General features: G+C 45.7%; 2 protein-coding genes across 2 annotated transcripts in view; both read right to left on the bottom strand.

The window, feature by feature from the left end:
- Nucleotides 1-12,951, bottom strand: part of PON2 (paraoxonase 2) — a 50,316-nt gene extending 37,365 nt beyond the window's left edge. The window contains exon 1 of the mRNA XM_044294800.1: nt 12,799-12,951. Within this exon, the coding sequence (XP_044150735.1) occupies nt 12,799-12,872 (74 nt within the window). The 5' untranslated portion in view covers nt 12,873-12,951. The remainder of the gene's footprint in view (nt 1-12,798) is intronic.
- A 4,687-nt stretch (nt 12,952-17,638) lies between these two features.
- LOC122939265 (serum paraoxonase/arylesterase 2-like) overlaps nt 17,639-21,922 on the bottom strand; it is a 43,897-nt gene continuing 39,613 nt past the window's right edge. Inside the window, exons 8-9 of the mRNA XM_044295326.1 lie at nt 20,025-20,153; nt 17,639-19,126 (exon numbers count right to left, since the gene is read on the bottom strand). Of these exons, the coding sequence (XP_044151261.1) occupies nt 18,965-19,126; nt 20,025-20,153 (291 nt within the window). The 3' untranslated portion in view covers nt 17,639-18,964. The remainder of the gene's footprint in view (nt 19,127-20,024; nt 20,154-21,922) is intronic.

A 21,922-nucleotide genomic window follows, 5' to 3' on the forward strand; every position in this document is an offset into this window, starting at 1 on the left:
GCTACGCCCTCCAGTCCGGCCATACTGATCTCTCACAGGGCAGGCAGTGACAGCAGTAAGCACAAGACTGCCGCCCTGCCCATCCACCCTCCTGCACAGTTCTGCTCTGATCTGCTGCTGTCCGCGACTCGCACACTGGCCAATCAGCAGCAGGAGCTTTGCACCACGAAATGCTGATTGGCCAGTGCAGTGCGAGCGCCCAGCAAACAGAGGAGAATGAGCGGCGTTGCAGTAGGTCACTGGCTGGGTCGGTCAGGAGGAGACAGCTCACAGGTGGGACATTGCCCATCGGCGGTTTGCACACAAGGTGGGTGGGGGAGGGCCTGAGCAGAGGGGAAGCAGGGCCCGTCCAAGCTCCAGATAGGGACTTGGGACAGAAGACTGTGGCAATGATAAATACATAACTACAGACATAGGGACGGGGCCTTCCATGCACTCCGGGCCCCCTCCCCCCCTTGGCACGGGCCCCATAGCAGCTTCATTTTTTTGTGTATTTCTACGGACATTGTTGTTAAAATTCCTATGCCTATTTTTTTACATTTTCTATTTTTCTTTGTGCATTTTTTTTTACATTTTACATATATTTTTATAATTTTTATAGTTTTTTTCTTGGAGTATTATTAATATGTACTGAATAAATAACTTTGGGTATTTACATATTGCACGTTTCCTTGCAAATCCAGATATCTGAGTGCCCTCCAGATTATCTATTTCTTTATACCTTTCAGACATTGGTGGCATATCGCTAGGCTATGCCCACAATGTCCAAGATTGGGACAACCCCCTTAAGGGATGCAGCATAAGCAATGGGAGATTACAGTGCGGTTACATCTTCTCCGATTTGAGTAGTCTGCTACCCAAATAGTGACCGCAGCATCTAAGGTGTTTGACAGAGGGTCTGATCTCTGATGTCAGCCAATGCATGAACATCAAACTTTAAACTGCTTGGGCTGTAGGTCCTATATGGGTCTTACTTTAGTCACTGCAGACCCCTAGACACCGCCAGCACTCTAAGCATCTGCAAGCATCTGGCCATGTAAAGGTCTAATTTTTTTAGGCTTTGTCCCTCATCAGGCGTCATTTTTTTCAAATAACACTGTGTGTGTTTAATCGCCATCTGCCTCCTGCGCATTAGAAATCTTCTCCCACAGTCTCCTTCACTCCAACTTTTCAGAAGCACAATATTTTGGCTGACAGACATCAAACGAGAACAGAAAGGAGATCAAACAAGTACAGCCAGCCTTACTGCGATGAGGGGGACTATGAGTGACTTGGCTTGTGGACCAGGTCACAGTTGCATTTGCTGAGACCCCTATAGTTATGCTGCAGCCAATCACTAGCCTCTTCAGCGCATCACCATCAGAATCAAAACTGACTAGACATGCCAAAAAGAAAGACGTGCAAACCCCTGATGAAGCTGTTTGCAGGCGATCTGCTTCCCCATGTGGAACCATAGATCAACAGATTTATGCTGGGACCGCTGTTTTTATCTCAGTTATCTCCGATCATGGACACTGCCTGCTGCGGTATAACACAGTAGTCACCTGACGGCTATGGCGCCATCCTCCTGAGGATGCGCCATGTTTAAAGACCGTCGGTGACATCTGCCATACAGTGGATGTCACAAAGTGCTTAAACAGTATGTGGTTAGCTTCTAAGCGCCACCCAGTGGTGACTGCAGACAACCAGAATTGTGTCTTGTAACTACAATGGGGGTAATTTAGTGCATCAGAAAAAAGTTGCAAATTTTAATACAAACACTATTTGGGCAAGAAATGTTGCTTTTTTATGCCATTTTTGTGACTTTGCTGAAAAATGGGAAGGGAGGGTGCAGACCTTAAATTACAGCAGAAATATGAACCTCTTAATAAATTTGGAGCATGTTTAATCCAGCATTAATTTATTTTTTATGTATGGAGTAAGAAATTACAGTCTTCATAAATTTACCCCTACGTCTATGCAGTGGATTTGGAGCTCTAAATAAAAATTAAATCACTGTAGAATTTTGGATCTATTTAAGAAAAAAAATTTATAGTGTCATCTACTCTTTAGATCACGGGCAGATTTACCATGCCTCCTATTCCACCCATAATAATTGTCCCAGTGCCATCTCACAGCGACAGAATGAGGACACCAGTCACTATAGATCACAATGATCCCAGGAGTCAGGACATCGGTCACTATAGATTACAATGGAATTCCATGAATCGGGACACAGGTCACTATAGATTACAATGGAATTCCATGAATCGGGACACAGGTCACTATAGATTACAATGATCTCACGAGTCAGGACTGTCACGAACCAGCCGGTGTGAACCCACTGTGCCACGTGTCAACCCCTCAATTCTTCACAGTACCCCTGATGGTGGGGATAGACTTTCCAGAGGGAAACACCAGGTCGCTACCTCTTGAGGAGGATAGGTACACGAGGCAGCTGGTCCAGTCGGACCAGGAGGAACCAGGGAAAGGTACCAGAAGTACAGGCACAGTCGTTACCAGGAGCAACAGTGCAGGACCGAAGGATGAGGCAGAGGTGTAGTCAGACAGGCGAAAGGTCACGGCAGACGGCACAGGTACAGGTGAGGCAATCCGAGGCGGCAACAGGAGAGTCAAGGCAAGCAGAAAGGGATCAGACTGTGAGCAGAATCCAGGAACGAAGTAGAAGTCAGGAACACACATGAGTATCAGGATCTTTAGCACAGCACCTTGACACTGAGGCATCTGGGAAGGGGGCTGAGCCACTTATATATGCGCATGAGGGCTAGGATTGGTCAGCAAGGTCACATGACCTAACCGATAAAGCCCAGGAAATGACGAGCGCCAGCCTTTAAAGGGAATCTGTCACCTAGTTTCACGCTATAGAGCTGCGGATATGCATGGATAGATCTCATCTAGCATGTCGCCAATATACCTGTCCCATAGCTCTGTGTGGTTTTATTTCATAAAAAAAAGATTTTATAGATATGTAAATTAGCCAAGTAAGGTGCCCAAGGCGTGGTTACTTACGGTTAAGCACCCCAGCCACGCCCCCTGTGAAGGAGCCCAGCACCACCTGCATCCAGGAATCTCCTTGCTCACAAAGTTACAGTGCCGTAATCTCGCAATGCGCGAGCTAGCGCATGCGCAGTTCGTTCACTGAAGCTGATGCCAGCACTTTGCCGGCACTGTGCATGCGCTAGCTCGCGCACTGTAATTTTGTGAGCAAGGAGGAGATTCCTGGATGCAGGCGGTGCTGGGCTCCTTCACAGGGGGCGTGGTTGGGCTCCTTAAGTGACCACGCCTTGGGCACCTTACGTGGCTAATTTACATATCTATAAAATAATTTTTTTAAACAAAATAAAACCACAAAGCGCTATGGGACAGGTATATTGCGGACATGCTAGCGGAGATCTATCCGTGCATGTCTGCAGCTCTATAGGGTAAAACTAGGTGATCCTTTAACCCCTTAGGGACACAGCCTTTTTACACCTTAGGACCAGGCCATTTTTTGAAAATCTGACCAGTGTCACTTTAAGTGATGATAACTTTAAAACGCTTTGACTTATCCAGGCCATTCTGAGATTGTTTTTTCGTCACATATTGTACTTCATGACACTGGTAAAATAAAGTTAAAAAAAATATATTTTTTTTGCATAAAAAAATGTCAAATTTACCAAAAATTGGGAAAAATTAGCAAATTTCAAAGTTTCATTTTCACTACTTCTGTAATACATAGTAATACCCTTAAAAATTGTGATGACTTTACATTCCCCATATGTCTACTTCATGTTTGAATTATTTTGGGAATGATATTTTATTTTTTGGGGATGTTACAAGGCTTAGAAGTTTAGAAGCAAATCTTGAAATTTTTCAGAAATTTACAAAAACCCAATTTTTAGGGACCACTACAGCTCTGAAGTCACTTTGCGAGGCTTACATAATAGAAACCACCCAAAAATGACCCCATTCTATAAACTACACCCCTCAAGGTATTCAAAACTGATTTTACAAACTTTGTTAACCTTTTAGGTGTTGCACAAGAGTTATTGGCAAATGGGGATGAAATTTGAGAATTTAATTTTTTTGCCTAATTTTCCATTTTAACCCATTTTTTCCACTAACAAAGCAAGGGTTAACAGCCAAACAAGACTGTATCTTTATTGCCCTGACTCTGCCGTTTACAGAAACACGCCATATGTGGCCGTAAACTACTGTACGGCCACACAGCGGGGCGTAGAGTGAAAGGTTTGGTTTTTGGAAGGCATGTTTTGCTGGACAGTTTTTTTGACACCATGTCCCATTTGAAGCCCCCCTGATGCACCCCTAGAGTAGAAACTCCATAAAACTGACCCCATCTAAGAAACTACACCCCTCAAGGTATTCAAAACTGATTTTACAAACTTTGTTAACCCTTTAGGTGTTGCACAAGATTTAATGGAAAATAGAGATACAATTTCAAAATTTCACTTTTTTGGCAGATTTTCCATTTTAATATTTTTTTTCCAGTTACAAAGCAAGGAGTAACAGCCAAACAAAACTCATTATTTATGGCCCTGATTCTGTAGTTTACAGAAACACCCCATATGTGGTCATAAACTGCTGTACGGGCACACGGCAGGGCGCAGAAGGAAAGGAATGCCATACGGTTTTTGGAAGGCAGATTTTGCTGGACTGGTTTTTTTGACACCATGTCCCATTTGAAGCACCCTGATGCACCCCTAGAATAGAAACTCCAAAAAAGTGCCCCTATTTTAGAAACTACGGGATAGGGTGGCAGTTTTGTTGGTACTAGTTTAGGGTACATATGATTTTTGGTTGCTCTATATTACACTTTTTGTGCGGCAAGGTAACAAGAAATTGCTTTTTTGGCACAGTTTTTTTTTTTGTTATTTACACCATTCATCTGACAGGTTAGATCATGTGGTAATTTTATAGAGCAGGTTGTCACGGACGCGGTGATACCCAATATGTATACAATTTTTTTTATTTATGTACGTTTTACACAATAATTTCATTTTTAAAACAAAAAAAATGTTTTAGTGTCTCCATAGTCTAAGAGCCATAGTTTTTTAAATTTTTGGGCGATTATCTTAAGTAGGGTCTAATTTTTTGTGGGATGAGATGACGGTTTGATTGGCACTATTTTGGGGTGCACATGACTTTTTGATTGCTTGCTATTACACTTTTTGTGACGGAAGATGACAAAAAATGTTTTTTATTTAAATGTTTAAACGTTTTTATTTTTATTTTTTTACGGTGGTCATCTGAGGGGTTAGGTCATGTGATATTTTTATAGAGCCGGTCAATACGGACGCGGCGATACCTAATATGTATACTTTTTTTTTATTTATGTAAGTTTTACACAATGATTTCATTTTTGAAACAAAAGAAATCATGTTTTAGTGTTTCCATAGTCTAAGAGCCATAACTTTTACAGTTTTTGGGCGATTATCTTGGGTAGGGTATGATTTTTGCGGGATGAGATAACGGTTTGATTGTTACAATTTTGGCGTAGATGCGATTTTTTTGATCACTTTTATTACCTTTTTTGGGAAGTAAGGTGGGCAAAATTCCAATTTCATCATAGTTTTTAATTTTTTATTTTTATGGCGTTCACCGTTCGGGTAAAGTAACATTACCGTTTTATAGATCAGGTCGTTACGGACGCGGCGATACCAAACATGTGTAGGGAATTTTATTTTTTTCATTTTTAATCAGTGATAAATGTGTTTTTTGATTTTTACTTTATTTTTCACTTTTTTCACTTTTTTTTGGACCCAGACTCACTTGGTTCTTGAAGATATAGTGGGTCTGATGTCTGCATAATACAGTACAGTACAATATATATTGTACTGTACTGTATTTTACTTACACTTTGTCTGAACAGATCTATGCTTTCAGCACAGATCTGTTCAGAACCATGGACAGCAGGACGCCTGAGAAGGCGTCCTGTTGCCATGGGAACCTTCCCCGTCTGCTCAGTAGTGGCCAGAACTGCGCAGACGGGGAAGGGTAAGGACGGGGCTTGGGGGGCTGCCTGGAAGCTCTCTCCCTCTCCATTCGGGGGACTGCAAAGGCACAGCAGCCCCCCGATCGGAGAGGGAGGGAGCTCCCTCTTACTGTTAACCTTTTCCATACAGCGGTCCGTACGGACCGCTGTATGGAAAGGGTTAAACGGCTGACATCGCATCACCGATGTCAGCCGTTTATACCAGGGTGCCAGCAATGTGCTGGCACCCTGGTATACCCACTAGACGTCAACACCGCCCGCAACCCTCCCCCTGCACCTCCCACCGTGCTCGAATAACTCAGGGGTGCAGGGGGGAGGGATACAGGAAACAATTTTTAATCCTAAAGTTTCTGATCCCCGCGGTCAGGGACCGCGGGGATCAGAAACTGCAGAAATCGCAGCAAACCGCAGGTCTGAATTGACCTGCGGTTTGCCGCGATCGCCGACATGGGGGGGTCACGGGACCCCCCCCGCGCATTTAGCCTAGGTGCCTGCTCAATGATTTGAGCAGGCACCGGGTTCCGATCACTGCCAGCCGCACAGCAGTGATCGAAAATGCACAGGGCGTACATGTACGCCCTGTGTCCTTAAGTACCAGGGCACAAGGGCGTACCTGTACACCCTGTGTCCTTAAGGGGTTAAAGGGTATTTTTTTTTTTTTTTGCTACTTTATTAGAGTTAGGCATGTATACCTGAGTTAGTCTGTCAATGATTGTCAAAAGATCTGTAATTACCTTATAATAACAGCTTTCATTAATGTCTCCTGTCCCTTTCCACTGCTCCCTTAAAAGACTGTTGCTATGGCTGGTCTGTCTCCCAACTTAATGTAAACAGAAGACAGAGGGGCGGTCCTTCACACTGCATGCCTGCATTAGGCTTCAGAGTGAGGAGGCGTGTCTCTCAGTAATCCAATTTGATTGGCTGGCAGGAAGCTGCTGGCTACAGCAAGTGTGTATGGGAAGTGAGGGAAAGCAGTTTTGGCCTCAGAGAAGGATTCAAGACAGCCTTAACTAAGGCTCAAGGAAAACAGTGATATGTGAAGAAACTAAAGATTGCTTTATGCATAATGCTGCTGCAGCAGTAACATATGCTAAAACTGATTTTTTGATGAAAACATGACAGTTATTCTTTAAGGAAGTGCTGCAGAAAACCACAGCACCTACACAAACAAAGCCCAGAGCTGCAGCGGTGAATGGGAAACTGGTCACAGATCACCGCTGAACACAGTGCCCGGGACCGCGGCGGTAAGCAGGGGAACAGCTGCGCACAGCAGCCGCTGTTACAAGGACGCCGGTCCCTATAGTGTAGAATGATCCCAGGAGCCAGGACGCCGGTCCCTATAGTGTAGAATGATCCCAGGACGCCGGTCCCTATAGTGTAGAATGATCCCAGGAGCCAGGACGCCGGTCCCTATAGTGTAGAATGATCCCAGGAGCCAGGACGCCGGTCCCTATAGTGTAGAATGATCCCAGGAGCCAGGACGCCGGTCCCTATAGTGTAGAATGATCCCAGGAGCCAGGACGCCGGTCCCTATAGTGTAGAATGATCCCAGGAGCCAGGACGCCGGTCCCTATAGTGTAGAATGATCCCAGGAGCCAGGACGCCGGTCCCTATAGTGTAAAATGATCCCAGGAGCCAGGACGCCGGTCCCTATAGTGTAAAATGATCCCAGGAGCCAGGACGCCGGTCCCTATAGTGTAAAATGATCCCAGGAGCCAGGACGCCGGTCCCTATAGTGTAGAATGATCCCAGGAGCCAGGACGCCGGTCCCTATAGTGTAGAATGATCCCAGGAGCCAGGACGCCGGTCCCTATAGTGTAGAATGATCCCAGGAGCCAGGACGCCGGTCCCTATAGTGTAGAATGATCCCAGGAGCCAGGACGCCGGTCCCTATAGTGTAGAATGATCCCAGGAGCCAGGACGCCGGTCCCTATAGTGTAGAATGATCCCAGGAGCCAGGACGCCGGTCCCTATAGTGTAGAATGATCCCAGGAGCCAGGACGCCGGTCCCTATAGTGTAGAATGATCCCAGGAGCCAGGACGCCGGTCCCTATAGTGTAGAATGATCCCAGGAGCCAGGACGCCGGTCACTATAGTGTAGAATGATCCCAGGAGCCAGGACGCCGGTCCCTATAGTGTAGAATGATCCCAGGAGCCAGGACGCCGGTCCCTATAGTGTAGAATGATCCCAGGAGCCAGGACGCCGGTCCCTATAGTGTAGAATGATCCCAGGAGCCAGGACGCCGGTCCCTATAGTGTAGAATGATCCCAGAAGCCAGGACGCCGGTCACTATAGTGTAGAATGATCCCAGGAGTCAGGACGCCGAACCCTATAGTGTAGAATGATCCCAGGAGCCAGGACGCCGGTCACTATAGTGTAGAATGATCCCAGGAGCCAGGACGCCGGTCACTATAGTGTAGAATGATCCCAGGAGCCAGGACGCCGGTCACTATAGTGTAGAATGATCCCAGGAGCCAGGACGCCCGTCACTATAGTGTAGAATGATCCCAGGAGTCAGGACACAGGTCAATATAGATTACAATTTGGGATGAGAGAATCGACTTCGAACAACCAAAGTCGATTTGCATAAAACTTTGTTCTAATACTGTACTGAGCAGAAGCGCCGTACAGTATTAGAATGTATTGGCTCTGATGAGCCGAAGTTATTGCTTTGCTAAGACTTTGCATAATAACTTCATAAATTAATTTGTACTGTAAAAAAACATTTCCCGAACTCAGGTTCGGTTCCAAGTGATACCCTAATTACAATGATCCCAGGAGTAAGGACACAGTCACTATAGATTACAATGGAATCCCATTAGTCAGGACACCGGTCACTAGATTAAGGTAGTGTCGGACTGGGGTACTTAGGGTCCACCAGTGTAACTGATCCTGGGGGCCCACCTTAGGGCTCTTTCACATGAGTGGATGCCGTACGCGGAATCCGCTGCGTGAATGAGAGCCAAGCCCCGCTCCGGACAGCAGAGACCCGGAGCAGTAACATGACTGATAATGCTCTGTGCCTCTCTGGGATCTTTTTACTACAAAATCACGGTGACAATTTTATCTCTCTGTGATTTTGTAGTAAAAAGATCCCAGAGAGAAGCAAAGAGCATTATCAGTCATGTTACTGCTCCGGGTCTCTGCTGTCCGGAGCGGGGCTTGGCATTCTTTCACGTAGCGGATTCCGCGTACGGCATCCGCTCAAGTGAAAGAGCCCTTAGGGCTCCTGCACACAAACTTATATTTTTTTCCATGTCTGTACCGTTCCCTTCACTTCAACGGGGCCGCATAAAAAATGACTCCATGTGCATTCCGTGTCTGTATGTCCGCATGGCCGTTCTGCAAAATGATAGAACATGTCCTATTATTGTCGGCATTACAGGCAAGGATCGGACGGTTCTATTAGAGGCCGGCTGTTCTGTTCCACATAATGTGGAATGCAAACACCCGGTATCCATGTTTTGCAGATCTGCAATTTGCAGACTGCAAAACATCCAACGGTCGCGTTCATGAGCCCTTACAGTGATAACAGAAATATTACAGATGAAGTATGATGGCGGACAGTCACAGCAACACGCACAAACATACATGTGGCAGAATCTACCCATATATGGATATCCTGCACACATGGCCGTGCTGCGGCCTGCAAATTGCGGGCCGCAATGCACGAACACCGACCGTGGAGCAGCCGCAGCGGATCGCGGACCCATTCACTTTAATGGGTCCGTGATCCTGACGTTCCGCAAAGAGATAGGACATGTTCTATCTTTTTGTGGAACGGAAGTACGGGACGAAACCCCACAGAAGCACTCCGTAGTGCTTCCATAGGGTTCCGTGCTTCCATTCCGCATCTCCGGATTTGCGGACCCATTGAAGTGAATGGGTCTGCATCCGTGATGCGGATAGCCCACGAAACGGCGCTCGTGTATTGCGGATCCGCAATACGGCAACGGGCAGCACACTTTCATGTGCAGGAGACCTAAGTCAGGCTACTTTCACACTTGCGTTCAGGACGGATCCGTCTGCATTATATTGTAAAAAATATTCTAAGTGTCAAAGTAGCCTCAGACGGATCCGTCCAGACTTTACATTGAAAGTCAATGGGGGATGGATCAGTTTGAAAATTGAGCCATATTGTGTCAACTTCAAACGGATCCGTCCCCATTGACTTCCGTTGTAAGTCTGGACGGATCCGTTTGCCTTTGCGCGGCCAGGCGGACACCCGAACGCTGCAAGAAGCGTTCAGGTGTCCGCCTGCTGAGCGGAGCCCAAACTGCTGCCAGACTGATGCATTCTGAGCGCATCCGCATCCACTCAGAATGCATTAGGGCTGGACGGAAGCGTTCGGGGCCGGTTGTGAGAGCCTTTAAACGGAACTCACAAGCGGAGCCCCGAACACAAGTGTGAAAGTAGCCTCAGTCAGACACAAGAAGTGCACACCAATCGCTTATTGGACACATGTGGCACACAAGACAGTTATACAGTACGTGGCTCACATGCCATTGATGTATATGTCACATGCTGCACACACACCACTGATACATAGATCATACATAGCACACACCAATCACACATAGGAAACCCGCAATGCACACACCAAGACATTGATGCCTAACCCTGTTATGTGTAGCACAAAGGGGTTAAAGGGGTTGTCTTACATCAGTAATTGGCATGTATCATGTAGAGAAAGTTAATACAAGACACTTACTAATGTATTGTGATTGTCCATATTGCCTCCTTTCCATTACATTATACACAGCACAGGAGTCAGGACACCGGTCACTATAGATTGCAGTGATCCCTGGAGTCAGGACACCAGTCACTATAGATTCCAGTGATCCCTGGAGTCAGGACACCGGTCACTATAGATTCCAGTGATCCCTGGAGTCAGGACACCAGTCACTATAGATTCCAGTGATCCCTGGAGTCAGGACACCGGTCACTATAGATTCCAGTGATCCCTGGAGTCAGGACACCGGTCACTATAGATTGCAGTGATCCCTGGAGTCAGGACACCGGTCACTATAGATTGCAGTGATCCCAGGAGTCAGGACACCGGTCACTATAGATTGCAGTGATCCCTGGAGTCAGGACACCGGTCACTATAGATTCCAGTGATCCCTGGAGTCAGGACACCGGTCACTATAGATTCCAGTGATCCCTGGAGTCAGGACACCGGTCACTATAGATTCCAGTGATCCCTGGAGTCAGGACACCGGTCACTATAGATTCCAGTGATCCCTGGAGTCAGGACACCGGTCACTATAGATTGCAGTGATCCCAGTAGCCAGGACACCGGTCACTATAGATTCCAGTGATCCCTGGAGTCAGGACACCGGTCACTATAGATTGCAGTGATCCCAGGAGCCAGGACACCGGTCACTATAGATTGCAGTGATCCCAGGAGCCAGGACACCGGTCACTATAGATTGCAGTGATCCCAGGAGCCAGGACACCGGTCACTATAGATTGCAGTGATCCCAGGAGCCAGGACACCGGTCACTATAGATTGCAGTGATCCCAGGAGCCAGGACACCGGTCACTATAGATTGCAGTGATCCCTGGAGTCAGGACACCGGTCACTATAGATTGCAGTGATCCCAGGAGCCAGGACACCGGTCACTATAGATTGCAGTGATCCCAGGAGCCAGGACACCGGTCACTATAGATTGCAGCGATCCCAGGAGCCAGGACACCGGTCACTATAGATTACAAAGATCCCAGGAGTCAGGACACCGGTCACTATAGATTGCAGTGATCCCAGGAGTCAAGACACCGGTCACTATAGATTGCAGTGATCCCAGGAGCCAGGACACCGGTCACTATAGATTGCAGTGATCCCAGGAGCCAGGACACCGGTCACTATAGATTGCAGTGATCCCAGGAGCCAGGACACCGGTCACTATAGATTGCAGTGATCCCAGGAGCCAGGACACCGGTCACTATAGATTGCAGTGATCCCTGGAGTCAGGACACCGGTCACTATAGATTCCAGTGATCCCTGGAGTCAGGACACCGGTCACTATAGATTCCAGTGATCCCTGGAGTCAGGACACCGGTCACTATAGATTCCAGTGATCCCTGGAGTCAGGACACCGGTCACTATAGATTGCAATGATCCCAGTAGCCAGGACACCGGTCACTATAGATTGCAGTGATCCCTGGAGTCAGGACACCGGTCACTATAGATTCCAGTGATCCATGGAGTCAGGACACCGGTCACTATAGATTGCAGTGATCCCAGGAGCCAGGACACCGGTCACTATAGATTGCAGTGATCCCAGGAGCCAGGACACCGGTCACTATAGATTGCAGTGATCCCAGGAGCCAGGACACCGGTCACTATAGATTGCAGTGATCCCAGGAGCCAGGACACCGGTCACTATAGATTGCAGTGATCCCAGGAGCCAGGACACCGGTCACTATAGATTGCAGCGATCCCAGGAGCCAGGACACCGGTCACTATAGATTACAAAGATCCCAGGAGTCAGGACACCGGTCACTATAGATTGCAGTGATCCCAGGAGTCAGGACACCGGTCACTATAGATTGCAGTGATCCCAGGAGCCAGGACACCGGTCACTATAGATTGCAGTGATCCCAGGAGCCAGGACACCGGTCACTATAGATTGCAGTGATCCCAGGAGCCAGGACACCGGTCACTATAGATTGCAGTGATCCCTGGAGTCAGGACACCGGTCACTATAGATTGCAGTGATCCCAGGAGCCAGGACACCGGTCACTATAGATTGCAGTGATCCCAGGAGTCAGTGCTAGTGAAGCACAGCTGAAAATTACTCACCTGAAATTCACGATCCTTTCCCCCAGGAGAGCCAGGAGCGCCCCAACAAGGGTTATTGTGAGCAGCCTCCCCATGGTGCTGTGCTGCCCCTGCACCTTTTTACATTTGAGGTAGAGGAGCAGACGAGGTGGCTCTGTGATCGCAGCAGCACAAGCACTGGGAGCTGTAAGTTGTGCAGTGCCTTGTGCCTCCCTCTGCTTCCACACCCCCTAAGACGTCTGTATTTGCTGCTATCATCTCAAGGAGGTTCCAAAGAGCAGCAGAAGCTGCACCGCCCAGAACCAGTCCTGGTATTACTGGTGGCCCTTACTTTACAGGCATTGCTATTAACCCTTAGGCTACCGGAGGTTTTTTTGTTTTTGCGTTTTCATTTTTCTTCCCTATTTTCCTTGAGTCATTTTTTTTATATTTCTGGTCACATAGCTGTATGAGGGCTTATTTTTTGCCGGACAGGTTGTACTTTCTAATGCCACCATTAATTATAGCATAAAATGTAGTGGGAAGCGATAAGAAAAATTCTAAATGGGGTGGAATTGTAAAAAAAAAAACACAATTCCTTCACGGCTTTACGGCTTTCGTTCCTACTCCATTTTGTTTATGGCAAAACTGACCCATGCCCTTCATTATATGGGTCAGTATGATTGCCAGGATACCCCATACGTGTAGGTTTTTTATGTCTAAATAGTGTAAAAATAAATGTAAACTTTGATTATTTTTTTTTACATCATCATATTTTGACCCCATACCTTTTTTATACTTATGTCTAATGAGCTGTTTAGGGGCTCATTTTTTGAGGAACAATCTGTAGTTTTTATTAATACCATTTTGGAGTGTGCATGACTTTTTGATCACTTTTTTTAAAAAATTTTTGGGAAAGAGGAGCAATGAAAAAATGGCAAATTGGCCATTTTGACCCTTTTTTCCATTACACCATTTGCCGTATTGGAATTTTTTATAAATATATTAATAGTATGGGCGTTTTCGGTCGCGACGATACCCATGATGTTTATATTTATTGTTGTTTAGATATTTATTTTTTAATTATACAGAAAGGGGGCTGATTTAAACTTTTATTTTTAAGATATATTTTTTATTTTTTTTGTAATGATTTTGAAGGTCATATATGAGCCTATAAATAATGTTTTTAGTTTTTGTTTTTTTGTTCTATCAGGGAGGGTGTGTAGTCTAACTGGGTCTGGGCGTGGCTTTTAAGTCTCAATGGCACCCTACCTGCCCCCTTAACCCTGGGTTCACACCTGAGCGCTTCTCAAACGCGCGTTTTACGCGCGTTTTTGTCGCGCGTTCTTATGCGCGTTTTTTGTAATAGTAAACGCGCGTTTGACGCGCGTTTGTGTCATTGACTGCAGTGTCCTATGGCCACAAACGCGCGTCAAAACGCCCCAAAGAAGCTCAAGTACTTGTTTGAGCGTCGGGCGTTTTACAGCGCGTTCGTACGCGCTGTAAAACGCCCAGGTGTGAACCCTTCCCATAGGGAAGCATTGGTTTTGATGTCTTAAGCGTTTTACAGCGCGTTTGAACGCGCTGTAAAACGCTCAGGTGTGAACCCAGCGTAACAGTGTCATCCACAGTGCTCTGCCCCTTTAAAGCTGACCTACAGCAGTGAAGAAAAATGGCTGGGTTGTTATGGAAACCTGGTGTAAAACTATGTGTATGTGGAGACTAAGGGCCTGCAAGCTTCTATTGGCTGATAAGGGTCATGTGACCAGGCTTCTTTTGGCTAATGCATTTTTTGGGAATACCTCAGGAACGGTACGTGCTAGAGAGCTGAGACCCGGTCTGAAACCTTCCCGGACACCTGATGTACCTGTTTGCCAAATTTCGTCATTGTAAATGCGACGGGTGGATTCCTTTAGTGGACATACACACACACACATACACACACACACACATACACACACACATACACACACACACATAAACACACACACACATACACACACACACATACACACACACACATACACACACACACATACACACACACACACATACACACACACATACACACACACATACACACACACACATAAACACACACACACACATACACACACACACATAAACACACACACATACACACACACACATACACACACACACACACATACACACACACACACATACACACACACACACACATACACACATAAACACACACACACATACACACACACACACATACACACACACACACACACATACACACACATACACACACACACATACACACACACACGCACACACACATACACACACACACACACACATACACACACATACACACACACACACACATACAGTACACTCAGCTTTATATATGAAATGTTTAATTAATCCTTCTATCTATCTATCTATCTATCTAATCTATCTTCAGCCCCAGCTCCGCAACATAATTATTAATACAGCCCTTATTATGTAAGGTCCAGAAACCTTTTACTCTAGTTTTTGATAAGTATTCACACCCCTCTTATGTGATACAACAGATGAAGGCGGAACGTTTCTGGAGTTCAGTTTCTTATGATCTGCACATGTGAATTCTTGTTCTGAAACTTGTTTGGCAGCGATAATGCAGTGTCCCACTCAGTGATGGTCGTGGGCACTTCTGTAGAGGTTACATCAATGTATTCCTGTATATAGCTGTAATTCCTTATAACAGGCTGTTCTAGAGGAGAGTGTCATTACATCTATTCACCCCTAGGTGGTGCTGGCACCGCATATATATATATATATATATATATATATATATATATATATATAGCTTAGGGTGTGTTAATGCGGGGTAGAACAAGAAGTACCGTATTTTTCGCTTTATAAGACGCACTTCCCCAAAAAGTGGGGGGAAATGGTTGTGCATCTTATAAAGCGAATACTAGTGAGCGCTTACTAGTATACATTAGGTGCCGGGAGAGGGGAGTGAAGCGCTGCGAGTGCTTCCTGTACTCACCCTCCCTGGTCTTCCCTCTGCCTGCTGTTAGGGAGACCGCCCTGTGGATTGCTAATTACAAGGAAGAAGTTATTATAGCCAGTATCTGGCTGTGTGGACAGATATAAGAAGGAATCTCTCCCACCGTTTGCCAAGCCTGTTACAAGGATTACAGCTGAGACAATATTTAGATTATTACTCTGGATATATAGATGAACCGTACTGACTACTCTGAGACAAGTGATCAAGTAAAAGTTCCATTGCTTTGAGCCATTGACTCCTCATTCTTTCTACCACCTTCCTTTGCACCTAACGGTACTGGCGTCACGAACACCAGGGACCCTGCCTCCAAGGCACCTAAAACCGTTCCACCAAGGGCACCTCAACCACCATCTGGCGGGAATCCGTGGACAGCAGAGTGTGCCCCGAAGGAACTGGTGCTGTCCTTTCCTTCACTGCACGCCGGCCCAGGGAGCGCTGCTAACCGTGAGTAAAACTACCACTACCCCCATCAGCCCACCGTAGCTGACGTGTTGCCCCTGCAGCCCGGTCGCTGCAATAATAGCGATTAGTCAGACAAAGCTCTTCTCGGTTTCAGTATCTCATGTGAGAGGATCATCTCATATTCCAGCTATGCCTTCCTTAAAGGGGTATTCAGGAATTTAAATGGGTATAAAATATTATTTTACTATAATTAAATTATAATTTACTTTCTGTTGCTCCAGTTGTGAGATATTCCTTTTATTTCATTATTAGCGCACCCTGGTGTTCACTTTGCATAGTAATGTGTATGTCCATCTTCTCAGGTGGTCGCACATGCTCAATTCCATCCTTCTACTGCCACCAGCCCTATATACTGTTTCAAGCTGTGACTGTTACAAAGAGAGAGTTGCAGTTAAAAGGACACAACCCCTGAGCTGTGATAGGGAGAGAGCTGCAGCAGAAAGGACACAACCCCTGAGCTGTGATAGGGAGAGAGCTGCAGCAGAAAGGACACAACCCCTGAGCTGTGATAGGGAGAGATCTGCAGGAAAAAGGACACAACCCCTGAGCTGTGATGGGGAGAGAGCTGCAGCAGAAAGGACACAACCCCTGAGCTGTGATAGGGAGAGAGCTGCAGGAAAAAGGACACAACCCCTGAGCTGTGATAGGGAGAGAGCTGCAGGAAAAAAGACACAACCCCTGAGCTGTGATAGAGAGCTGCAGCAGAAAGGACACAACCCCTGAGCTGTGATAGGGAGAGAGCTGCAGGAAAAAGGACACAACCCCTGAGCTGTGATAGGGAGAGAGCTGCAGGAAAAAAGACACACCTTCTGAGCTGTGATAGGGAGGGAGCTATAGCAGAAGGGACGCCCCTCCTAATTAGTTGTGATAGGGAGAGAGCTGCTGCAGAAAGGACACTCCTACTGATCTGTGATATGGAGAGAGCTTCAACAGAAAGGGCATGCCCCCTAAGATGTGATACAGAGAGCTGTAACAAAATTGCCCCCTTTACTGTGATAGGGTGAGAGCTTAGCAGAAAGGACACCCCCACACCCCCTGAGCTGTGATAGAGAAAGAGAACTGGTGCAGAAAGAACACGTCATCTCAGCTGTGATAAGAAAAAGAGCTGCAGCAGAAAGGACACACCAGCCTGAAGAGTATCTAGCAGAGGAATTGGATCAATGAATGAGGAGATCTCTGGATCCATGTGAGGTACAGGGCTGGCTCTAGTTTTGTTAGAAAGAGATTTGCATGTACTATATGATGTCTGATTTAGATTTTCACATTAATGGGGTAACTCCTTCATCAACGATGACCGTACGATGACCGTTCCTTAAGATAGGGTCATCAATGTCACATTAGTGGGGGACCAAACTAGATAGATAATTTTAACTGAATGAAGAAACAGAAAAGTCACAATCACATTTTATTTCACAGCACATTTGTCCACAATATGATTTATTTTGGTTTCATTCAAGAAATTTAAAAATCACATTTTTAGATAAAAATACAAGATAGAAAAATCCAAAATAGACATCATCCATGATTTATATAAACCTGTTTAAAGTGATCAATAAAAAAAAAAGCATGAACCAATACTGGGGCAGAATGATCAGTCATGGTGATGACAGTGCCCCAGTGAGCTACTGTCGTGGATGGGAACTTTAGGGGACGTCCACAACATTCATAACGAGACATTAGAACATCAGATATAATTGAAATTTACATGGCCCGACAACAGGATTCATAAATCTGCCCCATTAACCACCAGTGAGGCCGCAATGATGTGAAAATCTACAAACACATAGACTGAAATGAGACTAGATTCATCCATGGACCTAAAACCTATAGACACATCGTGATGCATAAAAATGCAATTTAACCCATTGGGATTGGGATGGGTTTAACACTGTGACAACTATATAATTTTTGCTTGCAGTACCCTATCTGACCACATGGTGTGCTATTACTAAGAACTTATTTATAGGCAGCATAAAGCATGATCTACATACATTCAGGCACATGTTGTACAATGCTCTATAGCACCAGCTAGTGGTAGAAAAATGTAATGCCCAATATATGCATTTCTCTGAGTTCTCCAAATTTTGACAGCCATTATATTACAAAGTAAAAGCACTGCATGTGTCTTCACGATTTTACGCCATGTATTATCATGATATCACCCCTTTAAGGGGAAGGCTGGGGAGTAAACGATGATGCCTTGTGTTAGAGGATGACAATTTGATAAATTGGTGAGTTTGATACTTATGCTAGGGTGCTTCCTAGTGAAACTGAGTTCATCAGGAGGTCCTACTTAAAGGAAAGAATAGAAAAACAGGACTATATTCTTCTAAAAACAGCGCCACTGTTGTCCACAGGTTGTTTGTGGTATTGCAGCTAAGCTCCATTCATATCAATGAAGCAGAGCTGCAATACCAGACACAACTCCTGGACAGATGTGGCGCTGTTTTTGGAATAAACTGCTACTTTTTTTTAAAATCCTGTACAACCCCACTATTACCTAATAACATTTAGTAACTGATGGGTGGCCGTAGACCACTGCGTACATTGAGTGTTCCTGGTAGCAGGTAGTAATAATCACAGGGAAAAGTTACCAATGTATCAGGGAAGCAAAAGTGGCCAAAACTTGACATATTCGTACTAATTACCCAAATTAAGTGCTCTTTGACCAAACCTAGTTCTTCAGCCTCCGGAGCAGCAATCCGGAGCTCAAGTTGTTTATTGAAACGGGCAGTACAAAACTTTGTGAAATACTGTGCCGACGAGAAGTTTCTTGCCGTACAAGACGGCGCAGGACGAGCCTTGTAAGACAGAGCCCTTGTTGGCATAAACGGTGGTCACTATGGGGTTGTCCGAGTGAATGTTCTGTATGCGGACAACCTGCAGAAGATAAAAAATTGTTAAAAAATGCAAAACATAGTAAATCAGGAGAGCAGTGATACCCTCTGTATCAAAGGGGCCACCTTATTTATGGTTTAAACCAGCGGTCTTCAGCTGTTTGGAAACTACTACTCCCAAGGGGCTTGGAAACCTTGGAGAACAACGTCTTGGAAACCACTGATTGAAAACATATCTCAGTAACGTCCTATAGACTGTAGGTTCTCTCATCAGAGAGGAGGCGATGAAAGATGGTTCCCAGTTCCCAAGCAAAAGTGGCCAAAATCTTCACATATTCGTACCAATTACCCAAATTAAGTGCTATTTGACCAAACCTAGTTCTTCAGCGATGAGCTTTGTTCAGGTAACCCTACAAAGACTGCCTCTCGCCCTGGAGGACCTGACCTGGCCATCAATTTGATTGGACACTGAGTAATGCTTCATTATCCTTGTGGTGGCCATGCAGGAAAATGAAACACTTAACTACCACTTTCCCCTATAGATTGCAGATGACTGCTGGGAGCCCCTGCTGAGGAAGACGTTGTCCTCAGCTTCTGGAAGACCCTTTTAAACGGGCAAGTTAATATTACAATCCCCCCATAGGCTGCTGTGGAGGGGTATTAGACGTAGGCAGCCGTAACCTGCAGACTTTCAGTGTGATGTAAGATCAGTGCTCTGATCAGATGTCTCCCCTCTGACAGCATGCAGCTGCATCCCCCTCCTCAGTTTCTTCTGTTTACTGTTTTACACTAGATGGACTTTATGGTGACTGAGGAGAATTCGGAGCAGTGTCTGATAATGGCAGAATTATAGATTCCTAATCAGTCTGGTTTTTTTCTGCTAAATATTTAGATGTATGGAATAATTAGGCTCTTTACAATATCACAATTTATGCACTGACCTCTGTCCCAGGAGGATCATCTTTGTTGTAAAAGAACAATTTATAGGCATTTGGGTGACCTCCTGTCCAGACATCTCCTGTAACTGGATCCACGAAGAGGTTGTCCGGGAGGGTCTCTAACTGCACCACCTGGTATAGAGATCACACGGACAATACACCATGGATTAGTCCTTTTCTACGTAATTTGGGTTTACACCATATTAGAGGAACACTATGGGGGGAATTTATATACAAGGTGGCACTGTGGGGGACCTTATATATACTGAGGCTACTACGGGGGCATTATAGACACCGGGGGCATTATGGGGACATTATAGATACTGGGGGCACTGTAGGGGTTGGGATACGAAAAAAATAATAATAATAATAAACCAATTAAATTAATCAATTTTTCATGGACATTTTTCTAACAGATGCAAAACTGCCATTAAAAATGGACAAACGGACAGAAAACACTGATGCAGAATGGCCATGAAAAACTCACAGCAAGTCTGTTTTTAACACTGTTTTGTGAATGTAGCCTTAGATCAGGGTCATTGCTAGGTTAAAACATTCGGGGGCCTGGGCCCCTGATGTTTTGTCCCAGGCCCCGAATGTCATGCCTGCCAGATAGATACAACTGTAAGTCCTCAGGACGGCAATACAATTGAATCTAATGCAGTAGAAGAGCTGAAGGACCTGTGGTGACATCACCGGTCATGTGACCAGTAAAACAGGCAGTGGTTGAGAAGGACCTGCGATGATGTCACCATCATGTGACCAGTGCAGGAATGGATGGCAGTGAAGAGGAGAAGACCTGGGGGAAGAAGATGTGGTGAGGTCTGCTACATGAGGAGAGGTAAGTGAAGGGAGAGGCAGAGCAATGCTGGGAGTTATTTAACTGGGACTGTATGTTAGGGCTAAAGGGAAGGATGTTATTTACATGGGACTGTATGTTGGAGGGGACTGTGGGAGGGAGTGATGCTATTTACATGGGACTGTATGTTGGAGGGGACTGTGGGAGGGAGTGATGTTATTTACATGGGACTGTATGTCGGAGTGGACTGGGGGAGCAGTGATGTTATTTACATGGGACTGTATGTTGAAGGCAGCTGGGGGAGGGAGTGATGTTATTTACATGGGACTGAATGTTGAGGGGTGATGTTTACATGGGATTGCATGTTGGAGGCAGCTGGGGAGGGGGTGATATTATTTACATGGGACTGTATGTTGAAGGCGGCTGGGGAGGAGATTATGTTTTTTACATGTGACTGTATTTTGGAGGGGGCTAGAGAGATGATGTGATGTTATTTACATGGGACTGTATGGTGGAGGGAGGAATATAAATACTGTAGGGGTATTATAAATCCAGGGGACATAATAGGCATTCTTATCACTACTGGGGGCTCTATAGGAGGGGGTTATAGAGCCGCATTATTTCTGCTAAGAGCACTATGGGGGCCTTATTACTACTGAGGGGTCTGTAGGGAGCTTTATTACCACTGGGGGAACAATAGAGGGCCTTATTTCTACTGGGGACTCTGTGAGGGTATTATTAATACTGGAGGGCTCTTCTACTAATGGAGGCACTCTTGGGGAGCACTATCACAGTTGGGGGCACTGTAGGGGGCAGTATTACTAATTGGGGCATTTTTGGGGAGCATTATAACTGTTGGGGGCACTGTAGGGGACAGTATTACTAATGAGGGCATTCTAGAATGGAATTACTATTGATGGGACTATGGGGGCACTCATTTTTCTTCAACATAGTATTTGGGAGTATTGGGGGGCACAGCGAGCAGCAGGATAACACTGTGGGGACTCCAGGTTGGGGGATGATGATAGAAAAGTGTCTGTGTGTCACACTCTGCAAAGACGAGGTGGCTGAGAGAAGTTGTCCGGACCAAATGGAGAAGATG

This window comes from Bufo gargarizans, chromosome 5 (assembly GCF_014858855.1).
Source record: "Bufo gargarizans isolate SCDJY-AF-19 chromosome 5, ASM1485885v1, whole genome shotgun sequence".
Classification (NCBI taxonomy): domain Eukaryota; kingdom Metazoa; phylum Chordata; class Amphibia; order Anura; family Bufonidae; genus Bufo; species Bufo gargarizans.